The sequence below is a fragment of the Crocuta crocuta genome, unplaced genomic scaffold (genome assembly GCF_008692635.1).
Source record: "Crocuta crocuta isolate KB4526 unplaced genomic scaffold, BGI_CrCroc_1.0 scaffold131, whole genome shotgun sequence".
Taxonomy (NCBI): domain Eukaryota; kingdom Metazoa; phylum Chordata; class Mammalia; order Carnivora; family Hyaenidae; genus Crocuta; species Crocuta crocuta.
Genome location: NW_027528977.1, coordinates 16,509,525 through 16,530,565, shown reverse-complemented (window position 1 = coordinate 16,530,565; position 21,041 = coordinate 16,509,525). Strand labels below are relative to the sequence as shown.

The following is a 21,041-nucleotide window of genomic DNA, read 5'->3' as shown; positions in this document are numbered from 1 at the left end:
ATGAGGTTCATTAGAAGCCTATAGGACAAGGGAGGCAGGCCTGCAGGCAGGAGAGCACACTGTTTCAGAGAGGGAAGCTGCAAGCCAGCTTCAGTTCACTGTTTGCCATGCAGGATTCAGCATCCAATGTTAACACATTTGATATTTCCAGAAAAGCTGGAGATTCAGATTTCTCCAGCAAACCGCACAGATCTTTCAAACCCCACAAAGAAGAAACAAAACCTGTCTGGAGGTGGGATTTATTCTATCGGTTTTGATGTTCATTAAATGCTTTGCTAAGCCTTGGCAGCCCTGCATAGTGGTCACAGGTGCTAAATTTACACTCTCTGGGTTCAAGTCTCAGTTCTGCCACTTATTAGCATATGACCCTGCGACTTACCGCTTTGCTTCTCGGTGCCTCAGTTTTATCATCCATAAACTGGTGATAATAATCATAAGGTTGTCATGGGCGTTAAGCGACATAATAGGTAGAAATTAATCAGATTAATTAAGGGCTCTTTAAGAACTTATTACTTACTAAGAAGAATGAGTGTCTGTTTGAAACTACTACCCCTTCTTAAACCAGCCTCTCTTTATTCTGGGAGGGAGTGGAGAGTAGATAGAAGCATTTCAGATTAAATAATGGGCTTTAGAGGGATGTTAGCACATATACCTCATTTCTAAGCCCAAGAAATGGCATTCCTTCAGAAAGGAGAAAAAGAAATGCAAACTTCCATAATAAAATGCTAATTATCTATAAAATCTCAGAACTGCTGCTGGGCCGTGTGCTGTGTAAACCAAATCTTATCTACTGGGTACTTATCTGTCTGGCTAGGTAGTTTTCCTGACAGACACAGTACCTGAGAACTGATCATTGGCATTTAGAAGTAATTTAGCTTTGGGCACTTGTGCCTGTGGCCTGGTTATAGAAAGACCTTTAAATAAGACCGTTAACAATGGCAAAGAATGGCTGTCCTTCTAAATGGACACATTGTAACACACTGTCCACTTACAGAGCTGAACACTTGTGGCAGACACAGAAGTGCTCCACTCTCCTGTGGTGGGCTCTGTGTATATAGATTTGTCAGTTCTGATACAACAAGGTGCTCTGAAATACCAACTCCATTAACACACCCGTACCCATCATGAGCAGTGTTGAAAACCACCATCTCACCCCCTGCATAAAGGAGTTCTTTATTCATCCAGCGAATGTTTCCTGAGCGCTGTGGCTGACCAAGTCTTCTGTCCTCCACATCCTTAAAGAACCCTCTTTCCTGAAGCAACCATTTCCCTGAGATGCAAACCAGTCTAACTGGTGCAGCAAGTAGGAAGGGAGGCTGTGCAGGAAAGCCAGTTGAACTCAGACCTGCTGCAGAAATCTGTAACCAGTCCCAAAGATGTCCCAAAGATTTTAGTGACCCTCAGTGCCATTCCAGAAAATCTCTCCCAGTCAACATCCAAATTTATCTTTTCTTTTTCTCTGAAGGTGAGCCTAGCCAAGACCCTCAACCTGGGTAACCAACTTCCAGACACTGACATGTAGTATTCTGATCTTCTCTTCTGCTGGTCTCCCCCAGACCTTGGCTTCTTGATTCTGCTGCTGAGATTTGTCTCAATGACACAATCTAACTCCTCCCTGATGGATGATGGTCTGAAAGAATCATCACACTTTACAGTCTGAACCTACCTGAAAGATCACCTATCTAGTCCAGTGATTTTTCAAGTTTTTTAAAAGTAGATCTCTTGGTTATACGAAATCTCATGTTGAACACCAAAATCTAAAAGGGAGATTTTAAAACTTTAGATGATTAAAAATAATCCAAATGCCTCGATGGCTCAGTTGGTTGAGCATCTGACCCTTTATTTCAGCTCAGGCCATGATCTCACAGTTTTGTGAGATTGAACCCTGCATTGGGCTCTATGCTGACAGCAGGGATCCTGCTTGGGATTCTCTCCCCCTCTCTTTTCCCCTTCCTGTTTCACGTGTATGTGTGCTCTCTCTCTCAAAATAAAGAAATAAACTTAAAAAACATATTTTATTTTTTGAATGTTTACTTACTCTTGAGAGAGAGAGAGAGCGAGCAAGTGTGCATGAGTGGAGAGGGGCAGAGAGAGAGAGAGGGAGACACAGAATCTGAAGCAGGGTCCAGGCTCTGAGCTGTCAGCCCAGAGCCTGATGCAGGGCTCAAACTCACAAACCTTAAGATCATGACCTGAGCTAAAGTCAGACGCTTAAGCAACTGAGCCACGTAGGTGCCTCTTAAAAATATTTTAAAAGGAACTTTTAGGGGCGCCTGGGTGACTTAGTCGGTTAAGCATCCAACTTTCGCTTAGGTCATGATCTCGCGGTTCGTGGGTTCGAGCCCCGCGTCGGGCTCTGTGCTGACTGCCAGCTCAGAGCCTGGAGCCTGTTTCAGAGTCTGTATCTCCCTCTCTCTCTGACCCTCCCCTGCTCACACTGTCTCTCTCTCTCCTAGAAATAAATAAAAAAAATATTAAAAAAAATAAAAGTAACTTTTCATTTGTAGGCTCTTATCTCAGACTACACACTGAAATCCACTGATCACAACATATCAATTACTTATTTTAACAGATGAAGAAGCCAAGACCAAGAGGTTAAGTAGCAGCCTAAGGGTAGTATCAGTTTGGTTTCCTATTGCTGCCATAACAAATCATCACAGATTTAGAAGATTAAAATATGTATATAATTTTTTAGCATTCTGGAGGTCAGACGTTCTAGGTCAATTTCACTGGGCTAACATCAAAGTGTGAGTAGGGCTGTGTTCCTTCTGGAGGTTCTAGGGGAGAATCTGCTTCCTTATCTTTTCTAAGAGTGGTTCTGTCTTCATTTGCTGCATCACATGGTCTTTCTCCCTCTGCTTTCAGCATGTGTCTTCTTTCTCATAAAGACCCTTCTGATGATATTAGGTCCACTTGAATAGTTCAGGATAGTCTATCCATCTCAAGATCCTTAATTTAATCACATCTACAAAGTCCCTTTTGCCATGTAGGGTACATAGTAACATATTCTGGGCTTTAAAATGTGGCCATCGCTGGGGAGCCATTATTCAGCCCATCAGAGGTAGGCAGCAGTTAATAGGAAAGCTGTAACTGGGCCCAGAACGTCTGGGCTCTTATGGTACTTTCTGTGTCTTGACGGGGACAGGGAGAGGGATCAAGATAGGAAAGGTACACCTCTTTTTATTTGGCCCATTTTGTGCCTTGCCTATTATAAGCCATAAATAAGAACAGGACAGCCCCACTGAAAGAAAGAAGAGAAGGCATGATGAAGTTAAATATTTTTAAGAGTCTGAAGCAGAACACTGTCAATCTATGCTTTTTCTTCGGGCATGTATTTTGTCTAAGAGGGGAAGATAGTTCATCAGAGGTGATAGTCTGATTCAAATCAATTCTCAGAGATGAGATAAAGGAGCAATACTTACTATTAATCTTCATAACAATGCCATGATGAGGGTAATATTTCCACTTAACATAATGGAAAACCGAGGCTAAGAATGTTACATATTCTGCTTAAGATTACATAGGTGGTAAGAGCCAGGACTTATTTGACTCCAGGCAGGCTGACTTGGAAACCTGAGAATTCAACCATTATTGAAACACCCTCAGAGTTTATGGGGAGTCAGTACAGAACATGAAGCTTGGGCTGGTCTTTCGAATTACAGGACTTCTGTGAAGGAGAGCTGTTGCGAGGCAATTCTAATGTTCATACCTCAGGCTATGGGTGCGGGAGTTGGGACTGGTCCTGGCTTTCCTGCTGATTTGCTCTCTGGGTGAGCAGGGTGTCACTTACCCTGTTTCAAAGACGGAAAAAAAGACTTGCATTGTTTGGGTCTGAACAACAGAATAAACATAAGCTATTAGGAAGGGCTGTGAAAAACGAAGGGATTTCCCTGTATATTTAAAAGCTAACACTCTAAGACTTGAGAGAATGGAGGGAGGGCTGAATGGGGGAGTACTGGGAATTTTTAGGCAGTGAAACTATTCTGCACCTTACTACAGAGGGGGATACATATCATTATATATTTGCCAAAACCCACTGAAGTTCACCAGGAGTGAACCCTACTGTAAACTATAGGCCTTAGTTAAGTGTATCAATATTGGCTTAGCAATTGTAACAAACGCACCACAGTGGTGCAAGATGTTAATGGGAGAAACTATGTGTGGAGGCAGGCAGCATCAAGATGATGTACTTTCTGCCTAATACTTTGGTAAACCTAAAATTGCTCTTTAAATTTTTTTAAATGTTTTATTGCTGACGCAGGGCTCAAACCCACAAACCATGAGATCATGACCTGAGCCAAAGTCGGACGCTTAACCGACTGAGCCACCCAGGTGCCCCTAAAATTGCTCTTAAAAGAATGAAATCTATTGATTAAAAAAAGAACTCACACTCAGATGTTCTTGCTAGTTTTCTCAGAAATTCTTTCTCAGTGGTGACCATCACAGCTTATTCCTGCCTAGGGTCTTGGCTGGTGCTGGAAGCCAGAAATGCTTTCCCAACATTCCCCAATGATCTGTACCTGCTGTTTTCCTACAAGATGTCACCAAATCTCAGAACTCCTCCTGGCTTAACTATTCAGAACAGCACTGATGCATCTTGGGATCCTGTCCCAGCCTTGCTACTGACAAGCTCTGCTGCTTTGGGAGAGTTCCTGCATTTCTTTGAGCCTCAACTTCCTCATCTATATCTAAAAGCTAATAAAATTTCCCTAGTGATCTGGTATGGCTGTTGTGGTAATTAAATAAGATAATACCTATGAAGGCTTTATACATACTTGCCCTGTTTAACTTCTCACTAATATTTTCCCCATTTTATAGATGAGGAGACTGAGGCTCAGAAAGGTTAAGTAACTTGCCCAAAGCCACACAGGTCATAAGCAGCAAGGCTGTAATAATAATAATAATAATAATAATAATAATAATAATAATAATTAATAAAATGTGACTCTAAAACTCATACTTTCCATTTATACTTTACATTCATACTTTTAAAAACTATGCTACATTAGCTTCAATGAGATAAAGAATCAGAACATCAATAGTTACTAGAGTCTCAAAGTATAATCTTTACTGTAAGTACTCATCTTGACTCTTCTGATCACACCCTTTCATTTCTTTTTAGAACTAAAAATCTCCACGCAAAAGCTCAGCCCAATGGTGAATTTCTCATAAGACCACTAAGCCCAACTTGGAGAAGCCCAGAATCACCGTGCCTTTTGCCAGTGTGCAGGGAAGATGAGATTCTATTTTACACGCTTGTTTAAATCCCTTATTTCCTGTGGATTTAATGCTCAGAGGGGTTAAATATCTATGATGAGTTAAAAAAAGAATGTTGTCCACAAATGAAAATATCTCAGATAGTAAATTTTAGTGCTGGAGTCAGAATAGTGGTCTCCATTATCCTGAGGGGGGAAAAAACTGAGGGTTTCTCGGGGTGCTTTGCTTTAACTTGTCTTTGTTCTCAGATGTAACCATGCTCTTTCATTCATGGTTTTAGTAATTCTTGAAGAGCTGGAGTCTTTTTGCTCTGGAAGTCATCCACTTATTCATTTTCATTGTTTGAGCACCTATCATATGTGCCAGGCACAGGACTGACTCTTGCAAGCAAACAGACGGTGAACAAGACAGACTCGACCTCTCTGTCTACATAGCTTCAGGCCATTGGAGGAGAAAGACAACTAAGCAGACAGTTATAACTTAGAGTAAGCAGAAGAAATATTCAAAGACCAACAGAGGCCTGCTAACACAGACTATGAAACTGTGTGACCTGGCCAGGAAGGGATTTACTTGTCACTGACACAATTGCCAATTTTAGTACAACTTCCGGGATGGGGCACTTAACCACTACCACCTCCTTGCCTTTGAACAACTCAGTAACATATCTTTTCCAGACTAATGGGATCTAATTCACCAGTGTCTTCTACTATTTTTCTTATTTCAGTGGATTTACTTACATAAATCAACTGCTATTTATTGAGTACTTGCATTGCTGGCTATGGAGCAGATAAGGGAGCATGCTCTAGGGAAGTATTTATCATACTATATATGTTCTTTGTAGATCTGTTTGCCTCCCTCTGCAGATGAAATTTGTCAAGAACAGGGACAATGCCTTACTCATCTTTTTGTTTCTAGGACCTGCTTCAGGTCTGGTAAGGGTATGAGCTCAATCATGATGTGTGGAAGGAAGAACGGAAAGATGGAAGATCAGAAAGAAGGCAGGGAGGGAAGAAAGGAAGGTGGGTTGACATGATTCCTACCCCCCTCTCCCCCCCGCCCAACTTTTTAAGGTAGGTTCCACACCCAGCTCAGAGCCCAACAGAGGGCTTAAACTCATGACCCTGAGATCAAGGCCTGGGCTGAGATCAAGAGTTGGACACTTAACCAATTGAGCTACTCAGGTATTCCTGATCCCTGTTTCAAGATAGCTTATTTGGGTAGCACTTAGGAGACTGGGGTCCAGTCCAACTTCCTCCATCAGTGCTTCTGAACCTGAAATAGAGCCATGAATGCAAAGGAGGAAAGGCTAGAAAACCGGCTGCACCTTGGGAAGGTGATAGAGCAGAATGCACATGCCTCCTGTGAGCAAATTTCCCAAACCCCCTTCTAAGAGGCAAGATGGCTTTTCTCACAAGAGGCAGGCACCACTCTGGGTCCACGTTGGCAGAGATGCCTTATGTTGAAAGCCACCTCTGCTTCTAGCCTGGTAGGCCCTGGTGATGCACTCAATTCACCCACTCAGTCAGCCTCCGGAGGTCTCTGAAATTTGCCTCTTTAGGTCCACTGAGTCGGGCTTCGGGGCCCTATAATCTCTCAACAACTGCACAAGTATCCCCAGAGGCAACTGGAATTGAGTCTCCCCTTGGCAGTCTGTCCTCCCCACTGTCATCGGCACAGTCTTTCTTAAATGAAAATCTGAGCTCACCACGCCCCTATTAAAAGCCCATCCATGGATCTTATTGTGCTATGGATCATGATATTTGAAGTCCTCCCTATCCCAGGCCCTAACTCCCCACCTCACTAACCTCATCTCTCTCGACTGCCTCTCTTGCTTGCTGTGTTCCAGCCATGAATCTCTGACAAGGATCAACTCTTTCACACACCTCTGTGCCTTTGCACAGGTGGGCGATTTTTCACATGCTGTTCCTCTTCTGCCTGGAAAGTCCTTCCCCTGGATGAACTCCTACTTATCCTTCAAGACCCAACACATGTCACCTCCTGAGTGAAGCCAGGATCAGGCTTGTCTGGGTGATTTCCCACCTCTTCATCCTTAGCGCCAATGGAGACTTGACCCACGTTCTGCACCTGCTCACTTAATAGTTTGTCCCCTCACTGGACTGAGTACAAGGATGGTATCTCGTTATTTCTATAATATTATCATATTAAATGTTATAATGATCATGCATGATTTCCTATATGTAATAGGTCAACTGCAAATACTTGAGAAATGAATGAATAAACATTGATTTGATGCATTTTTAGTTGACCTTATTCTCTGCCACAAACCGCTGGGGCGCTGGGGATTCCACAGTGATAGAGGCAGGCAGGGTCCCTGCGTACACATGTTCATTCTGTGTGACATACAGAGACAGGTTGACAAATAAATGAACAAGATAATTTCAGGGGGCAGTAAGTGCTCTGGAGAAATATAACTGGGTAATGGGATAGAAAGGAGGGAACGGGAGGAGCTGCTTTGGATGGGTCAGGGAAGGCCACTTTGAGGAGGTGACGTTCAAGCTGAGACATACAGGATCTGAAGGAACTGACCCCACAGAGGTCTCTGGGCTTAGCATCCCATGCGAGGAAGGAGCGTGGATCGTTCAAGGGATGAAACAGAGCCCGAGAAGCATAATGTGGATGAGGGAGGGCCCAGCCATGCAGAGCTTTACTGGGTGTGACCAAGAGCATGAACTCTGTTCCAGGCACAGTGACAGAATGAATGTCTACTGAGATCAGCAGACGAGGATGCTACCGACGGATGGGTGCTTCATGTCCCTCCGCATACCTTCCTTACCCTCACACAAGATTACTGGCTGCTCACTGGGCGGGTGGAGACAGCCCTCATTAATCTCAGGAAGTGGGAGGGCAGACTCGGGCAGTGCGGCAACTCAGACTAACTAGAGAACACAAAGGCTGCCTGCCCAGCTTTGTTTTGAAACCGTCAAATTCTGCTAGCTGGCAGAGACAGGGCTTATTGATTTTCCCTTCTGGAATGCATGTCCTACAGAGTCCTCGCAAATAGAAACTGAAAAACAGAGGAAAACACAACTGCTGAGAAAGACAGGGCAAGGGGACATTTAAAAAAAAAACAAAAACAATCTACACTGGATTTTGTCTTTTTCTTCTTATGTTTTGTTGGATTGTGGCTTGTCATCTCTGTTTTTTCCCAATTCATTTCTTTTTCCCTATCTCTGTGTCTGTCTGATTATCTTTCTCCTTCTCTCTCTTCCTCACTATGCCTTTGTCCGGTACCTGTCACGGCATGTGCATACAGGAGGCAGTTCGTACTGCTGTGTTGAAGTCGGCTCTATCTGGAGGTTGGTCTCTCTGAGACTTCTTTTTCCATATCAGTTTGTCCAGCTGACTGCCTCTCTTTAAATATAGAGCCTCTCCTGCTTCCAGACAGGCAGCAGAGCGGGACCAGCCCATAAAACCAGCGTTTAGTAATTGCATAGAGTGGTATCCCCAGCTAATTACCTTCTCTCCCTTCTCTTGAGAAGCAGGAAGCAATTAGGGACTTCCTTCCACTGCCTTGCTGTTGTGGGGGCAGGATGCCAAGTTCCTTAAGCACCCATTCCCACTGGGTTCAAACACCACCTGCGTCCTGCCCTTCGGCTCTGATAAAAGCTGCACAACTATCTCTTTGCCTCAGTGAAACAGGCCTTCACTTTCTAGCAGCCTCCTTGGTTACTTTTCCTTTCTTCCTGTTGCTAGCATGGCTGAGTGGAGAGGAATCTGGGTAGACAGAAAGGTCTATGGATAGAGTAGTTGGGTCTGTTACTAAGGATAGGGTAGGTGCGGAGGTCTAGGCTCAATTGTTGTCTCCTGACTTTTACCACATTACACACACTGATCAAAACTTAGCCTTGTCATCTGGAAAATGGGTATATCATGGCTTCTTCCTTCCTGAAGGGGAATGTCAGGACAAGCAAAGAAAATCCATGTCAAAACTACAGAATTCTAAGAAAAGTAGATAATCTTTGACTTTCTATTTTTTTTTAATGTTTATTTATTTTTGAAGGAGAGAGAGACAGAGGGTGAGCAGGGGAGGAGCAGAGAGAAAGGGAGACACAGAACCCAAAGTGGGCTCTAGGCTCTGAGCTGTCAGCCCAGAGCCCGACATGGGGCTCGAACTACAAACTGTGAGATCATGACCTGAGCCGAAGTCTGGTGCTTTACCGAATGAGCCACCCAGGCACCCCCTGGCTTTCTATTCTTAATTAAACATTGGTATCATGGATAGGCCCAACGATTGTCATTTTGTAGCCTGATATTTCAGTAATGTATCTTCTATTCCTGTTACTTAAGGAGTAGAACAGTGTTATATTCCGTGAGCTCACACAGGCAGTAGAGAAGGCGGGGGGAGGGGGTCTGGGAGGTGGTTCTCAGACTGATGAGAGGGATGTACATTCCTGAGATTTAATATTTGTCACAAGAGAGACAATCTACATGTGGATAATTGAGGTCTGGTAGGAGGAGGAGTGTTTCCCTAATAGGTTTTATACAAACTTAATTTCTGCAAAGTGTCTTCTATTTTACATGTACCGATGCGTATTTAAATGTATAACTTCAATTATCACCTCTACACAGATGCTTCCCCTCCTTGAACTTGCTCTTCAGCTCAGCTCCTATATCTCCAATTACCCACATGATATTTTCTCTTAAGGCTGTGAAATTATTTCACCTACATCTCTCTTATTAAAACCATGGAAGATGGGGACCATAAACATGGTTGTGACCCACAGACCAAAGTCATTTGACCAGCAGGATCAAGAGGATGGGATGTCAGGCTCACTAATTTCCAAGGACAGAGAAGATGCTCCATCCACACTGCCTGTGGAAGGACTTGACATCACTTCACACCCAACTTATGATCTTCATGTTTGGCTTTTCCTCCTGACCTTTTGGTCTTCATGGACTGGAAGCTCCAAGAAGGCAAAGCTCACAGATCTCCATATCTTTCTTCCTATGGCTTCCCCCAGAGGTGGCATTTAGTAGGTTCAAAAAACATTTTGATGGCTGCTAAGATAAATGACTATGGAGATTTGCCATCATTCCTTGTATCATCTGAGCTTGAAACTCATCATTTTCCACTTTTTCCCCAGCCACTAATACTTCACTGACTGCCCATTTCTGTTGACTTGGTCCCTTTTGGCATCTTTGGATCCTCCTTCACTTCTGACTGTTCTCTTTCCCAAACATGAGCCCTGACCCCTTACACTGGACTCAGCCTCATCTTCTGCCCCCAGCCTTTCCTTTTTCCTCCTTTTATCCTAGGCTCCTCTCCCACAATAAATGTTCTCATCATGACTTTTCCTGTGTTGGAAGCCATCTATAGTCTCAGTACCTACATCTAAAGTCCATACTTGCCGGCAAGGTTTGCCACCACCTGGCTTCCACCTCTCTTCCTGAACTGATCACCTGTTGTTCTGCCTCACAGCCCCTGCCCCCCCCCCCACAAGATGGCTCTGCCTGTGCCCTTGAAACACACCTTGTACAGGTTTCCATCTATATTTGCACACACTATTTACCTTGTTGACTTTGTGAATTCCAATCATCATTCAGGCCCATGTAAAGTCTTTATAATTATAACAGCAACAAAGGAATGCAGCAATAACAGTAGCTAGAGCTTTTTATATCTATTCCATGTGCCAAACATAGTACTAAGTTATTCATACTCACTATTTTATTAACTTTCACAAATATCCTATGAGGTTAAGTACAAGTCTTAGCCTCATCTTATAGTGGAGGAAATCTAGGCTCAGAAGTGTCAAATAACATACCTGAGTCCACAGACTCAGCATGCACAATAGCTAAAAATCAGACTTAGATCTATCAGGTTGCCAATGCTATGTTTCTAACGTTGAGGCTACACTCCCTGAAGCCATTTGTCTTCTCTGATTCTGAAGTCTTTACTATGCATCATGGCTACCCATTTGCCAATTATCTTTTTCTTTTTAAATTTTTATTTGAGAGAGAGCGAGAGCGAGAGAGCGTGAGAGAGCAAGAGAGTACACGAATGGGGAAGAAGGGCAGAAGAAAGAAAGAGACTCTCAAGCAGGCTCTCTACTCAGTGTGGAGCCCAACACGGAGCTCAGTCCCACGACTCTGAGATCGTGACCTGAGCTGAAACCAAGAGTTGGATGCTTAACCAACTGAGCCACACAGGCACCCCTCACCCCATTTGCCAATTTTCATGTGGAATGTTAAATCACTAAACATTCTCTTGTACACATGTGTTTCTTGTCCCTCATTTTACCATAATATGAATTATACTTCTGGGTTTTGTAGGTTCTGCCTAACAAATGCATCCTGATGGAACGGATTAGAAGTATAAAGTAATCACCCCCCTCCTCTTTAGTGCTCTTGGGTAATTCATCCTTTAGGCAATGGGTTTACTTTCCCCTCCTCTCGCCCCAGGACCACTTGCTGACACTGGGTAGATATAAAAGAGAAAATCATAGCTGAGTTCAGGCCTTCCAATAACAAATATTTGCATGGCCTGGAGTAGGTGGGCCTGACAGTAGTTCCTGAGTGCCTCAGGAGTCTGCGTCTACAGAATCTTGGATCTTTGAGCTCCTGAGGCCTTTGTGAAGTTAGACATATTACAGGAAAACAACACAAGTCCCCAGATTCAACAACTATCGTGGACCACATGAGATTTAATCACTTCCTTGAGAACAAAAAACGCAGTTGGTAATTATACAGCCCTGCTTATACATCACAGTAATGCTTTTGCTGTTGCTGTTGTTGACTGGCCTATTTAAAATTGGAGCCATGAGACAGAATAGCTATACCACTTTATATATGTAAAATGTTAATCTGGGGCTTAACCATTGAGAAGCTGGTTGACCTTGTATTAGTCACTGCCCTTTCCTGGACCTCAATTTTCTGACTGTTGACCTGCAGGGTTTTAGAGGATCTTTAAGTTGCCTTCTTGCCTTGCCTTTCTGGGATGCTAATTAATACAACCTCTTAATTTTGGTTTATATGCACAATGTTGAGTCACATTCTCCATGGCTTTGTCTGCTCCACCGTGCCTTCTCCTGCTTCTGGGCAAACGCCCCCAGATGAAGCAGTGGGCAGTTTCCTATGTGGGATCCGCTGGCAAAGTCCTCTCTGACCTAGGCTTCCTTCACCTTGAGATGCCTCTGCCCTTTTGTGTATTTTGCATGTTAATCACCAAAAGCTTCCTGGTAAGTTCTCAGGAACAGGGAAAGCAGACAGCCTGTATGTGGAAGCCATCACCAGCATCCAGGACATTAATATCCCTGAAGTCCTTATAAGGAAATCTGAGAGCTAAAGTAGTTTTAAAGAAACTTCCTTCAAGACTTCTCAAGGTGAATGTGACCCTGTGGAGGAGGCCAATGGACAGAAATGCCTGCCCAGACAAACCAGACTTTCTTCTGTGACCCTCTCCCAACACATGTTCTGAAAACATGGACATAGCGGTAGGGGTAGAAAATTTGAAAGGCACACTCCTTGTGAAAGTAAGGGTCCAGGAGTCACTTTTAAACAGCAAACAGTGGAGACCAGGCAAAAAAGGACAAAGGTTGTTTGGCATTTAAAAAATGTGGTGATGGAATAGTTCTGTACTGACTCTATCAATGGGCACAGGAATCTGCATGTGACAAACTTACACAGAACTGCACGTGCATGTACACACACAAATGAGTGTGTGTGATACTCTTAAATCTGAAGGGTAAGGTCTGTGGATTGTACCAATGTCAGTTTCCAGGTTTTGAGATCATACTGTTATGTAAGATGTTACCATTGGGAGGAAACTGGGGTAAAAGGGTACATGGACCTATCAGTTTTGAAACTTCCTGTGAATCAATAATTACTTCAAAATAAAACTAAAAGTACCCCTCAAAACCAAGCACCTGGTGCAGTGAGTGGACCTGGCTGTGTCCCCCCCATCAGCCTGGGACGCAAGTGCCGCTGCCGTCTCCCAATATCTTATTAGTAACAGCCACCCCTTTACCATCATGATCATGGTCATGATCATCAAGGCTCTTGTTTATTGAACACTTACTGTGTACAAGGTACACTTTCTCACTGGCATCAACACCCCCACCAGAATATCATCTCCATTTTACAGAAGATAATGACCTTGGAAAAAGCGGAGTTGAGCCGCAGGCCACAGAGCTACTGTGGGGCCAACCTCTGACCCAGGTCCTAGACTCTAGTGCTCACACTTGGGACTGAAACACCAGAAAGGAACAGGACTCTGTGGAGCTGTCATGACATTCGATGCGTGTTCCCTGGAAGCCACTCAAGCACATCCCTCAATCTGTCTCAAAGGCGTCTGCACCGAGGCAGCACACAGCACAGTGACACCACCTTCCTGTCCCATCCCTCACCACTGTTCTGGCCAGAAAGCCACACCGCAGAGAAGAAAAAAATCGTCACTTACAAGTTCTTCACGTTGGTGATGCCACGGAATGCCTTCCTCGGGATCCCCAGGATCTGGTTTTCGCTCAGATCTCTAAACAAGAAGAGAAGAGGCACACTGCATTAACGACCAAGGCCCGGCTTTATCTGCATCTCATTATGACAACAAAACCTCTCACAGGCTGCCTCTGCGGTCAGGAGTGTTGGAGGCACTGTTTAGTCTCAGGCCTCAGGCTGCTACGAGCCTTCACATTGTTCCTCTAGTGATGGCCTTTGCTGAAATGGTTACCAGGCGGGAGCAGCTCGCCTCCAGGGCGGGCTCTGTGGGTGGTCTCGCACCTCCAGGCCGTGAGCCAAGACTCTGGGTTATTTGTTGCACACACACCGCACCCAATTCTCTGTTCTGCCACCTCCCAGAGAGACCCCTGGCCCCCTCCTCCATGCTGCCCCTCCCCCACTTCAGGGTCAACACCACTCAGTCTCCCATCTCTCAGGGACTCTCTGCCTTTGTCATTTGGGTTTGGAAGGGAAACTGGTAATCCTAATTTCCTGATGGGGGATGACCATCTCTGTTTATTCCAGAGACCCAGGCACACCAGGGGCCTCCCGGATCAGCTTAGTGACAGGCATGATGAATTCAAATTGCATTTGCACAAACTTGTCCAAAATGGGGGTCCCACTGGCACCTCATCTAGCATTAAGCGGTGCTAATGTGTTGCTTTGAGGAGGAAAGGTAAGGGACAAAGTGTCAGGTCTTGAAGCCTGCTCAGACTCAGGTCTTGTGCCAGGGTCCTCTTTAAGAATCCCCAAAGCCTCAGTGTACTTTCCTAAGACCTATGCAGTTTTTTTCTTTCTGTTTCCCTTTTTCCCCCTAAACCAAACACGTACACTTGTTTTCATTCATACCTCAAGCTTGCTTGGGATTTCAGTGAGTAATCAGTCATAACTGCGTGTCTCTCCACACACACACACGCACACACACATCATATGTACATATATCTATAGATACAGATATATATCCCAATTATTTTGAAAATAACACCCGAACTTTTAGATATTAAGGTAAAAAATCATCCTCCCAGACCATAAGCGCTGTTACCAATTAGGAGCAATATGTATAAATTTCACAATATGATCTCATAGTATATAGTCAGCCATAAACTCTTTTTTCACTTATTATATTGAGAACATCTGTTCATGTCATTAACAGTACATGTATGCCAACATTTTTAATCACTGTATATCATCTAATTGTATAGAGGGCTATGTGATCCCACATTGTTGGGAATTTGCCATTTAAGGAAATACTAGGATGGGTTTTCCTCCCCACACATTTTTGGGATAATTATTCAGCTACTTCCTTGGTATAAAGTCCCATAAGGAGCATGTGCTGGGTCACAGGGTAAACGTCTTTAACTGCCGAGTCGTCCTAGAGGAAGATTGTATCAGTGGACACTCCCACACTGATTTTCCACGGGAACCTAATCAAAAGTTAAAGAGGACTCCAAATAAAGAGAGGTCAGACAACCATCTTCCATTGAAACTTAGCCCATCTGAATTAACATTTTGTGAAGGGGCAGGAGGAAAAACAGAAAGTAGAATAGAGGCATCGACTTTCCTGCTCTCACCTGCTGAGAGGAGTTACCACACTGAGTAGGTGGCTGGAGCTTCAGACACTTGGGGATTGTCTGGGGCCACTTGTTAAGCCCTAAGGCAAGGCTCAGAGTTGGGGTAGGGTACAGATATGACTACCAGTGGCTTCTGGGGCTGAATAATAGGGTACTCCCCATCTCAAATTCAGTTTCCTCTGTCTGCAACTGGTGTAAATAAATTTAGATGCACAGGAGCCCCGTTGCAGGCTCCCCTGGCCAGGCCTGATTCAATGAGCAGGGCTCCAGCCGGAGTCAGGGCACTGAACAAAGCCCATGGTGACAGCAGAGGTCAGGCAGGGTCACCAAGGTCACTCCTCTGCTCTCCATCAGACTTCAGGGGAAGGGGGCACAGGTCCTGTCATCTACTAATACAATTTCCACCAGGCATCTGGGCAGTACTCAAGGCTCCAGCAACCACAGTGGGTCTAGTCTTTTCTGCCAGGTGAAGGCTGGTCTCCAGGACAGTAATCCCCTGCCCACTATCCTCCCAGGCTTGGCTGCCCTCTTTGGCCACTCTGGGAAACAACTTGGGCCACTGTGTTGGTCAAGGGCTAATGATCAGAATCAGGGGCAGGGGGAACAAACAGGAGAGAGGTTTGGACTGCCAGCTCTAACCATGTCTGGAAGCTACTTCAGTCATGCATTAACCCTTTGAGTTTAAGGCCCCAAACATCCTGAAGAAATAATTGTATGAAGGTACTGGCTTGCCATACAGTGGGCTGAGGAGAGGAGAGCAGCATTTTAGCTGAAAAATCTGGCCCGACTGCTGGGAAGCGCCCCACAAAAGCCATCACACAGGCCAAACCCTGCAACTGCATGGGGCAGTCTCTTGGGTTTCTGGTCACTATTTTCTTGCTGGAAATATATGCAGTCTTGCTCCCAGTTTAAGGGACCCAGTTTAAAAGCACAGCTTTCTTTCCAGCTCCCTGCCATGGCTTTCCTTCTGCCGCAAGTGAGCAAAACAGTGGATTGTAGGGAATTTATCTGTTCCCCATGACAATCCGCTTGTAAATTTTATTAATTTTATTTTCCATTGAGCCTCTGTTCTCCAGCTAACAATACCACTGCCATCCATCTGCAGGATTGTATATTGATTTCATAAATACCTCCAGTGGGCTGACAAACTGACAGCTTTAATGGTGTTACTGATGGGGCGTGGAGGAGGGTTCAGGGCTGGGTGCTTCATTTTCGGTAACTGTCCCTTCACAATTATCTTGGGGCCTTTGTGAGGGCTTCTAATAGTGTGTTTATCTCAGCGTGATGCCAGACCATGTAGCTATTGCTAAGCACCACCCTTGAGAGATACAAGAGCCACCATTTTGAGCTGACACTTAAATAAAAATAACAAAATCTATCTGTAGTGCCCAAGAGCCTAGTTCCGACCAATTGCTTGCTGTGGGGTTACTGTCTTGCCCTTCCTGAGGGAAAATGCTCAGAAATAACCAGGGAAAGGGAACTTTTTTTTTTTTTTAAACATTAGATATAAGGTATGAGGCTGGAGCACGGTTAGAGAGAGGGTAAGGGGCGTGTGCTGAAATTTTCTGGGAGAAATAAAAGAAGATGGCTGGTGGAAAAGATTTTCTTGGTTGGAAGTAGGGCTATGGATTGGGAAGCCTTTTTAAATAATTAGGACTCTGAAAGAAAGGAGAACTGCATTAGCTAAAGTGCATTTTCCTGCTTCCGGAAAATGATTAACCGATGGATTATTCCATCCAAAAACACAAGACCAAAGAGGACTTATTAAGGAGACAGTAAGTCAAATAGGAGTTGGCAAGAACCAATATATCCCCCTTCCAGCCAGCACCCCCCCTTTTTAATTTACTAAAATGCTTTGGACACAGATTAACTTTCTTCGCAAATTTATTATTGCTTCATCTACCTTGAAACGGGAACTGCAGACACTTTGATAAATGGATTGAAAGGTTGTCTAGTTCCAGTGGAGCTTTGAAATGCTTCCCAGGGCTCTCTCTGCAATGTCAGGCATGCTTTGTTCTCAGAGCAACAGTGAATGACAGTCCCCACCTTCACCCCCACCCCTGCCCACCCCACGTTTGCCAGGGAAGATGGCAAGGCAAGAAGCAGGAAAACAGTTTCCTCTTTGCTCTGTGGGGACAATGTGCTGGTCTCAGTCACATTCATGCTGCCAGGAAGTCCTGTATGTGTTAAATGGCAGTTTGTGGGGGGTGGCATTTGCTTCGAGATATCAGCCTTGAATTATTCCAAATGTACAAGCCAGGGCTCAGAAGCTCTCTCAACCTTGGTGACTTCTTGAAGTGGGGGTAGCCACTTATTAGCAGTATAATCATGCAAGCTACTAAAATGTTCTATGCCTCCATTTCCCCATCTTCACAGTAGGGGCTTTACTGAGTTCCTAGGTTAATCATGGGGATGAAAGGAGTTGATATATATGTACCTTGCAAATCACCTGGAACCCTGTAGGCATTCAACAAATGGCTGCATTTATTTCTTGGATTTTCTGCCCAGTTAGCTCTGATTTTTACATTGCCGAAAATGTCCTTTATCATCCTCTTCAGGATATTTGCCTACAACTATGCAAAGAATAAAACACATAAATGTTGCTAATATTCTTTCTGTAAAATCTGAGGGAGGGATTGAAGTTTCCCTCATTTATCATCTAGTTATGAGGATCCCTATGTGAGTCTAGAGTTTTTTGAATGAAAGAGGAGAGCTTGATTCAGGAGAAAAGGTCTGTCTCAATTTGGGCTCTCAAAGAAGCTGACATTTAGCCAAGTGATGGATTCACACTTGAATCCTGGGAGAGACCAGTAGGGATGCAGGAAGCAGGATGAACAAGGGGAATAAAGAGCAGGTAAAGTCCTGACCTTGTCTCTAACCAAGGGATCTGGGTCTTTGCAGCCCTACATCAGACAGTCCTTGGTTAGTGATCACCCAAGAGAAATACAAATTGCCGGGCTTTGCCTGCTTTCCATAAGGCTGAACACGGTGACTCCATGACTCATGGACAGATTGGTGAGGAGGTTCCCAGTCACGGCCTTTATCAGCAAAGTCTGAAGAAGCAGGAGATGGGAGCCAGAGTCAGTAAAGGGACCCACGGAATCCATCTCAAAGCATTCATAAGAAGGCTTCAGGGATAGTCCTCCTGATTCAGGAAGTTCTCAGAAGATTAAAAAAAAAAATCACTCGTGAAAGATGACATATCTGGGACCAAAGATCAAGAGGCCACAAGGGGAAGCTTAGTGACCAAAGGATATTAGAACGATGCGATCTGATGCTTTCTTTGTCTACTTCCCCAGACCTTGCATTGAGACCAATAGGCACTTTTTTAGTAACTGAAAAACAAAACAAAACAAAACAAAACAAAACAAAACCCTACCAATGCTTGATTAGCCAAAGTAAAAGAGGATGATCTAAAAGCATTTCTATTTGGAACTATTATTGGATTTGAGATCAGGGCAGTGGATTACCAATCTGATTCTCTTTGGCCTGAGTCTGTATTAAAATTACTTTCCCAGTCACTGCCTAGTAGGAGGAAACTGCCCATTGATGTAGTAGGTATCAATCAGAACTCATTTAGGGATTTAAAACATTTCTGATAGATAATCCATGAATCTAAAAGTTCTTGTACTCTCAATGCTGCCTTCTTATACAAAGCTGAGCCCTGCTCCCCCTAACCCTGACTCCTAATCTATAGTAACTGTGACATTATCACTCTGCTCTCAGAACCAAAGAGAAAGATATTGTTTTGCTTACCTTATTATATACAGTGGGAAGGACAGACATGCAGGAAAAATTATTCCCTGGGGATTCTACAATGTGAACTTTGGGGAGGATTTATCTTAAAAGGTAAATCTCTTCTGCAGGCAATTTATCTTAATAAGCAAGATTATAGGTTTTCAGTTGGGTCACTGTCAAAACCAAGTGAGCCCAAAGCATGTCTCAGCTGAGAAGCCCTGGTACCTCCAGCTGGGTGTCTAGTCAATGGCATCCTTTGTCCAAGGGAGATTACGATGGAAAAACTAAATCATTTCCTGAAAGAACTGCCACCTGTCTCAGGGATCCAGAGAATCAAAGTATCAATGGGAGACAGAAATCTAAAACATGACCAAAAACATTATTTTCCACTGCTCCAATTAGTTTCTGAGTATTTCACTGCACCAGTTTACATGCTTGCTCCCTTGATGTTAAAAACTTACTGAATGAAAGAGATCAGTAAGAGTTCCTTTCATTCTGCCTTCTCTGACAAGCTCATTAGAAAACTCCTAATCATACCATTCAATGTTTAAGATCAGCAGATTAGATGGCAGCTCAGAATCTTCACGTAACAAACAATAAATTCAGCACCTACTGGGTGCTATTCTATGTCACATGTTGAGGTACAGATGTGAACAGAAGGAAGTTTCTGTCCTCCCGGAGCATGTATTCTCTTTGACCCCCAATACAAATAAACAGACCTCTTCATACACATGATTGGAAAATAAACATCTAGACACCCCCAAAAGAAAGAGCTGCAGTTTCACTGTTTTTTCCTTTTCAACAAGAAGACACCCTCTATCTAAAGTCACACTGAGGATTATTGCTAACCAGCAAGGAAAATAATTCACAGCTTTGTTTTACTTATTCGAGGCTCGAAATCTTTTTAGTTTTGGGGTGGTGGGTATTGGGGAGGGGAAGGGGCAGGGAAAGAGGCCAATCTGAATCACTGGGACTTGCAGGGATGCAGTCTTGTTTCATCAAGTACTTTGATTTTGTCTTTCAAAGTGAACAGTCTAATAAAAATCAGGACAGTTTGAAGATGTTATTAAGAGTGGGCATGGCACAGGGCAGCTGTTCTCATAGTGGGGCTCATGGTCTACCTCATCCGAATTTACTGATGATGCTTCAAAAATAATACAGGTCCCTGGTTTTTACAATAATTTAGATAGCATAATGGTATTGTGGGTTATGCTTCCCCTCATTTAGTTGTCTTTGAGAGATACATACTGAAATAATAGACACTACCTTAAGTGTCTAGGGGAAATTTTGTGTCCAAGATTGAAGTCCTCCCGTGTCTCAGGTGTGAGCCTGCTCAAGTTGGGCAAAATGCTTACAGGAACTAGTGTCATCAGAGAAGGCTGAAGGGGAACAGGGTGACAATATCTAATCCATACCTGACAAAGCCACCCAGGGGCCCAGTTTGGAAGCTCAGCGAGCAGGGGTGAGAGTCTATGGATGCTTACAACCTCCCCGGGACCCAAGGAATTCAGCCGGAGGAAACCAAGCATTTTGTCCCTGGGCTCTCCTAAACCTTCAGGGAAGACTCTGGTGACTGGGGTTAGCACATTCTCTTGGGGGCCTCACAGACAATTGTTTTCCCAGGTTTCTAGGAGGGTTGCAGTTGAGGGGAGAGAGCACTGGAGGGCAGGTAATGAGCACCCGGGCCGAGGCAGATCTTAGCTGTGACCATTCCAAAGCAGATGAAAGCCTGGTATTTGAGCACCAGGGAGCTAAGGATCTCTTAGGCAGAGGGACTGAGGGCTGCAAGTAAGGTTAGGGTTATTGGTTTGCTCTATGATTAGTCACTAATGTACATGCTTCCTGCCTCTTTATTGGCTGATATTCTCAAAATCACAAATTCAATGCAGGTTAAAGGTAATGAGCAAAGCAGGCTGACTGTGGACACAAAAGAAGTGAGGGGTGAACTGGAGGATGCAGGGCCCATCCCAATAAATTTCTCCCAATTAAAAACAAATCAGCCTCTGTGCTGGTTAACAGGACACTTCATGCCAGGGCCTGAAGGGTACATAGGCCTTCACAGCC

General features: G+C 44.1%; 1 protein-coding gene across 1 annotated transcript in view; it reads right to left on the bottom strand.

Annotated features, from left to right (window-relative positions):
* The window catches only part of SLIT3 (slit guidance ligand 3), a 598,836-nt gene that overhangs the window by 179,146 nt on the left and 398,649 nt on the right, over positions 1–21,041 (bottom strand). Inside the window, exon 5 of the mRNA XM_077757361.1 lies at positions 13,634–13,705. Within this exon, the coding sequence (XP_077613487.1) occupies positions 13,634–13,705 (72 nt within the window). The remainder of the gene's footprint in view (positions 1–13,633; positions 13,706–21,041) is intronic.